At 52.7% G+C, this 6000-nt stretch overlaps 1 protein-coding gene across 2 annotated transcripts; it reads right to left on the bottom strand.

Annotated features, from left to right (window-relative positions):
• Window positions 1-3202: 3202 nt before the first annotated feature.
• LOC120229806 (steroid receptor associated and regulated protein) lies at window positions 3203-5815 on the bottom strand. 2 transcript variants are annotated; one of them, XM_039229044.1, is made up of 4 exons: window positions 5731-5815; window positions 5247-5626; window positions 3842-4054; window positions 3203-3635 (listed from the first exon to the last, which is right to left on the bottom strand). In XM_039229044.1, exons 2-4 carry the CDS (start codon window positions 5326-5328, stop codon window positions 3490-3492), a joined length of 441 nt encoding a protein of 146 aa, XP_039084975.1. In that variant the 5' UTR covers window positions 5329-5626; window positions 5731-5815; the 3' UTR covers window positions 3203-3489. The 2 variants fall into 2 exon arrangements, with proteins under 2 accessions (XP_039084975.1, XP_039084974.1); XM_039229043.1 differs by having other exon boundaries at window positions 3203-4054.
• Between the last annotated feature and the right edge of the window lie 185 nt (window positions 5816-6000).

The following is a 6000-nucleotide window of genomic DNA, read 5'->3' as shown; positions in this document are numbered from 1 at the left end:
AGCTGTGTGACCTCGGGTCAGTTGCTTAACCTACCTGAGCCTCAGTTTCCTGATCTATCAAATGGGATAATGCTGCACAGGATTGTGGGTGGAGAGACGGACTGAGCTGCTCCCCTCCTCCACCGGTGTGTTCCATCCCAGAGAGGGCCCTGCTCACCTGCTCAGTCCCACACACTGCCAGCCACCAGGCTGGGTCCTCATAAAACTGTTTGTTCATGGAACAAATGTGAACACAGTGCCAGCCACATGGCTCAGTGTCATGATGCCGTGGCTTATAGTCACACTTCCTGGGGTTTGCATTTGGGCTCTGCCTCTTTCCGCATCTGTAAAATGGCAATAAAAGTCATATCCACCTCTCACAGAGGTACTGTGTGATACATATAAAAATGTACAGAGTCATGGGTCTCCTGGCTGGCTCAGTCAGAAGAGCTTGTGACCCTAGATCTCAGGGTTGTGAGTTCGAGCTCCACATTGAGTGTAGAGATTACTAAAAAAAATAAACTTAAAATATATACACCCATATAGTCATCGGGACAAAGCAGGTGTTGGGCAGAATGAAGGTTTGGCTTCTGAAAACATGGACCCCGCTAGGTGGCCCCATGGCCAGGACCGGATGTGGTGTCCTCCAGTCTGATGCAAGGGCGACACCTGCTGTTCCAAAGTGGGATGTGCAGCCACAGCAGCCATTTCTTTGGGCTCTTCTAATTCAGTGATTCTCCACCAGGGGAGGAGAGAGGAAGGGTATATGTCGTCCTCATTACTCTGTCACCTCTCTAGTCTAAGTCGTCACCCCCCTTTGCCTAGATTAGGGCACAGCCTCCAAAGCTTCCCTACCTTCTGGTCCCAGCACAAAAGCTAGAGAAACTTTTTTTTTTTTTTTTAAGTAAATTCAATATCTGATGCCCAACATGAGGCTTGAACTCAGGACCCTGAGATCAAGAGTTGCATTCTCAGGGCACCTAGGGGGCTCAGTCGGAAGTCTGTGACTCTTGGTCCTGGGGTGCTGAGTTCAAGCCCCAGGATGGGTGTAGGGATTACTTACATAAATAAACTTAAAAAAAAAAAAAAAAAAAAAACACAGAACAGTCAACATGCTCTATATTTTTTTAAAGGTAGGTCTGGGCAGGGGTGCCTGGGTGGCTTAGTCGGTTCAGCATCTGACTTTCGCTTAGGTCATGATCTCGCGGTTCATGGGTTCGAGCCCCGCGTCGGGCTGTGTGCTGACTGCCAGCCNGCTTGTTGCTCTCTGTGTGGAGGGCTTGCCAAGGTTGTTGCTATGGCTGCAGAGCCTGCAAGTATAGCTGATTCTTGTGTCCTATTTATCTCCTCTGAATCTAAGCAATTTGCCAGTGGTTCCTCTTAAGAATTGGGGGATGGGGGCGCCTGGGTGGCTTAGTAGGTTGAGCGTCCGACTTTCGCTTAGGTCATGATCTTGCGGTTGGTGGGTTCGAGCCCCGCGTCGGGCTGTGTGCTGACTGCCAGCCTGGAGCCTGTTTCAGTCTGTGACTCCCTCTCTCTCTGACCCTCCCCTGCTCACACTGTCTCTCTCTCTCCTAGAAATAAGTAAAACATTAAAAAAAAAAAAAAAAGGTAGGTCCGGGCGTGTCACTGCTTACAATTTCCAGTGGAACCTATCTCAGAATAAAACCTAAAGGCCTCATCGAGGCCCACATGGCCTCACGTGATGTGATGTGGCCCCTGCCACTTCTCTGGCAACTGTTTTGTGTACACACGCACTCATCTTCTGCCTGACTGGAGAATCCGCTCCTCCCGGGCGGGGCCTCATCTGTCCTACCTCTGCTCCAGCGCGGGGTCTAGCCCAGAGCCAGGCACACAGTGGGTGCCCAATAAATGCTTGGCCCGCATGAATACTCCAGCCAGACCGAATGACTCTGGTCCCTTTTCCTGGAACCCTCCCCATCCCGGGTCCCTTGCCTTTGTGTGATTCACTCACTAGTCAAATCTTAGTCTAGACATCACTTCCTGCAGGAAGCCCTCCCTGATCTCCTCTCCCCAAAATGGACTGGTCACCCTCCTCCAGCCCCAGCATTATCCTGTATACTCTTACTGCTGCACGTATCAGAAGTAAGTCGTTGTCACTTCCTTTCTTGGCTTCCCACCAGGCTGTGAGCTTCTGGAAGACTGAGTTATGTCTGTTCTCTATGGATCCCTTCTGCCTGGGAGAGATTCTTCTGGGATGAGAGGCCATCAGCCCTCTGGTTAGGAGCAACCTGGACACGAGGCTTGCCTGGATTCTAATTCCAACTTCACCAGTCTGTGAGGCCTCAGCATTTTGGACCTCACCTCCCTAATCTGTGCCTTCTCATGCCGGCTCTGCAAGGAGGCTGGTGCCCTGGCCTAGAGCAAACGGCCAATGCATGTGTTTGTAGGAAACTGGTAAAATAGTCATTGAGTATCTAAATGGACATTCAGCCATTTTAATCAGAAAGCTTTGAGACACACTTCCTCAGATGAGCTGATTTAGCATTTCACATAGCGGTGCCTCTTAAGACCTACACACACCCGCACCCGCCTCCAGTGACCCCACTTCCTGCTGGGTAACATGGCTGCCTGGGGAGGCAGGGACCACCCCATCCCTTGTATGGTCAGGGGCACCTGAGGCTGGTAGCAGTGGCTGCTAAGTAGTCGCTCCTATTTGTCTGCTCAGATGTGATACTCCGTCACCTTTCTGAGCCCCTTCTGCCCCCTCTTGAGAAGCAGTTTCCCTTATTTCCCAGTTCGGATTTCCTGGAAGTTTCCCCCCATCTGTCGCACCCATCCATCCCCCCCCGCCCCACCCCCCACTGACCAGCCCTGGGGTCAGAAGTCAGCCAGGTGGCGCCGGAAGCATGGATTTTCACAGTGCTGGCTCATCTTTTTGAGAGAGAGAGAGAGAGAGAGAGAGAGAGACAGTGTGAGTGGGGGAGGGGCAGAGAGAGGGAGACACAGAATCCCAAGCAGGCTCCAGGCTCCGAGCTGTCAGCACAGAGCTGGACGTGGGGCTCCAACTATCGGACCGCGAGATCATGACCTGAGCCAAAGTCGGGCACTTAAGACTGAGCCACCCGGGTGCCCCACCTTCTCATCTTTTAGATCACACTTTGTTAGAGGGCTTTGCCACCCACCGTATCAGAAAAGCTCTTTGCCCCAATTACTTCCCATCCCAGCACCCCACTTCCCTTCCTACACAGCACTCAGTTCATCGCTATTCAAATTCATCTTTATTTGGTTACATATTTAGCTCTTTCCCTCACCCCCGCCCACCGCCCAAGCAAGAACTCCAAGAAAGCCAGCACTTCCCTGGCACTTTGCAGAGCCTGAAGCGGAAGGTGCTGCATTAGAATTTGCCGTATGAATGAACTGGTCTCTTTCCAGGTGGAGGTGCCTTGATCCTGCTTCTGCTCAAAGGCTCACAAAGAGAGAAAGGAGGAAGGCGGAATACCCTTGAGTGTACCACCTAGCATCCTCGGTGGCTGTTTCAGATGTCTTTTAGCGATCGAGGCCCTTCCTTGGCTCAGGCACAAGAGACTTCTGCTTGGCTGGGAAGAGGCGTTGGGTTCTGGGAATTGCAGTCCCCGAGCCCTCGAGCCTGGTGTGCCAACAACCCCATGGCCGGGCTCTTCTGGTTAATCCGCCTGCCCACAGACACAGGAGGAGAGGGCTTTGAGCGAGCCTATAACAGTTCCCCAAGCTGAAGACCTTGAGGGCACAGACTTCAAGGGGCTCCCCTTGGCTTCGGGAGCCTCCTGGGGGCCCAGTGGATTGACTGGAGAGGAAGCTGAGGCCCCGGTCCCTTCACAGGGTGGCACAGTCCCCGTGGCCTGGGCAAGGTGTCCCCTACCCAGGGGGGCCTTCTGAGTCGGGTGCGGCCGGTTTTCTCCACAGAACAAGATATACGTCTTCATTGGTGGGGTGACAGTTCCTGGGTTAGAACTGGGGGCTCGGGGCAGCACTGGGGGTGCCATCAGGGAGATCTGTCTGCCACGAGCACAGTCGATGACGAAAGTTAGGTGAGCAGGGGGGATGGCCTTCTGATGGCAGCCCGGCTTCCCACCTAGAAGGAGGGAAAAGACCAAAGGTCTGTTAGCAGTGAAGTGTGGTTTCCAGGCTGGTGCCCGCCCTTAAGGGGTTTAACTACCCTTCCCTTAAAGGGTTGGTTGACACAGGAAGACAGGAAGGAGAGTGGAGTCTAAAAGCGTGGGTCCAGCCTCAGGGAGACCTGAGATTAAATCCTGGCTTCCCCCTACCAGCCATCTGCTTTCTGGAGCAGAGTCCATTACATCAGAGCTCCCAGACTGCACAGGAGCTGCACGGGTGGCTCGTTAACATGCAGACTCTGGTGCACTGGAGGAGGGGTGGGAGGGATGAGGCTCTGCATTAAAAAAACATTATTGTGGGAGGGGGGCATCTGGGTGGCTCAGTTGGTTAAGCGATCGGCTGGGGTCACGATCCCTTGCGGCTTGTGAGTTCGAGCCCCATGTCCGGCTCTGTGCTGACATCTCAGAGCCTGGAGCCTGCTTCGGATTCTGTCTCCCTTTCTGTCCCTCCTCCACTCATGTTGTCTCTCTCTCCCTCAGAAGTAAAACAGAGAGAGAGCAGGGGAGGGGCAGAGAGAGGAGACACAGAATCTGAAGCAGGCTCCAGGCTCTGAGCTGTCAGCACAGAGCCTGACAGCATGGCTTGAACTCATAAACTACAAGATCATGACCTGAGTTGAAGTCGGACGCTTAACCGCCTGAGCCACCCAGGCGCCCTCCCCAAAGCCTGTACTCTTTTTTTAATGTTTTATTTATTTTTGAGAGAGAGATAGAGATAGCGTGAGCCGGGGAGGGTCAGAGAGAGAGAGAGGGAGACACAGAATCCGCAGCAGGCTCCAGGCTCTGAGCTAGCTGTCAGCAGAGCCTCATGCAGGGCTCGAACCCACGAACTGCGAGATCATGACCTGAGCCCAAACCGTATGCTCCACCTACTGAGCCACCCAGGTGCCCCCACAAAGCCTGTACTCTTAAACAATTAACTTTTGAGTAACCCAAACAGCAAATAAATCCATTCTCTTAACTACGTGCTTTTCATCACAACACAGGCTCAGAAAGAAGCTTATATTCTGGTAGATTTGTTAATACAGGGAATAAAAGAAGCCCACCCGTGGCTTGAGAATCCTGGCGGCTCCAGGAAGGGTCTCTGCCCTCTCCAGCCCCCTTTGGCTGGTCTTGGGAAAGTGCTGACGCCCCTCTGCCACCTCTTACCTGAACTGGTCTCCCCGCCTGTCTCAAGGCCCCTGACCTTGGGGCTGGCTTTTGGGGCGCTGGGGTCTCCTGAAGGGTTCATCGCTGCTTTCCACAAAGCCTTGGACAGCTCAGGCTGGAGGAGCACTCTCAGCAGCTTCTTCCAGGATGAGGCTCCCCACCCAAGGATCAGACCTTTTATATTTACCGGATCCGGATCTGCCAAGTGAATTCCACCAGGAGCTACAGGAACTGGCCTGGGGCAGCTGGGGGATCGCTTTGAGCCACAGGCTTATGTCAACAGACCTGCTGTAGGGTCGCTGGGAGGCAGGCCTTCTTCCACCAAACAGATACTTATTTCTTTCAACCCCAGCCACTTCCTACACGTCCTTTGTCTTAGCCTGTTGGGAGTTAAACAAGAAACATGTATTTCTTCCGATCTTGGAGGCTGGGAAGCCCAAATCAAGATGTCTGTAGATTCCGTGTTTGATGAGAACTCACTTACCAGTTCGTAGATGGCTGTCGCTCCCGCTCCCGCGATGTCTTCAAGCTTCAAGTGCGGACAAGGCAGAAGTATTCTCTGGGGTCTCTTTTATCAGGACACTAATCCTATCCTGAGGGCTTCCTCCTTAGATCTAATCACCTCCCAAAGGCTCCACCTCCTAATACCATCACACCAGGGATTAGGACGCATTCGGTCTACAACATCCGTTAAACCAACTGTTTTTACTGAAATATGTATACATATACTTTCAAGGGAAGTATAGTTGACATA

This window comes from Hyaena hyaena, unplaced genomic scaffold (genome assembly GCF_003009895.1).
Source record: "Hyaena hyaena isolate Hyena2069 unplaced genomic scaffold, ASM300989v1 scaffold_35, whole genome shotgun sequence".
Classification (NCBI taxonomy): Eukaryota; Metazoa; Chordata; class Mammalia; order Carnivora; family Hyaenidae; genus Hyaena; species Hyaena hyaena.
This window is presented reverse-complemented; position numbering and strand designations above follow the sequence as displayed.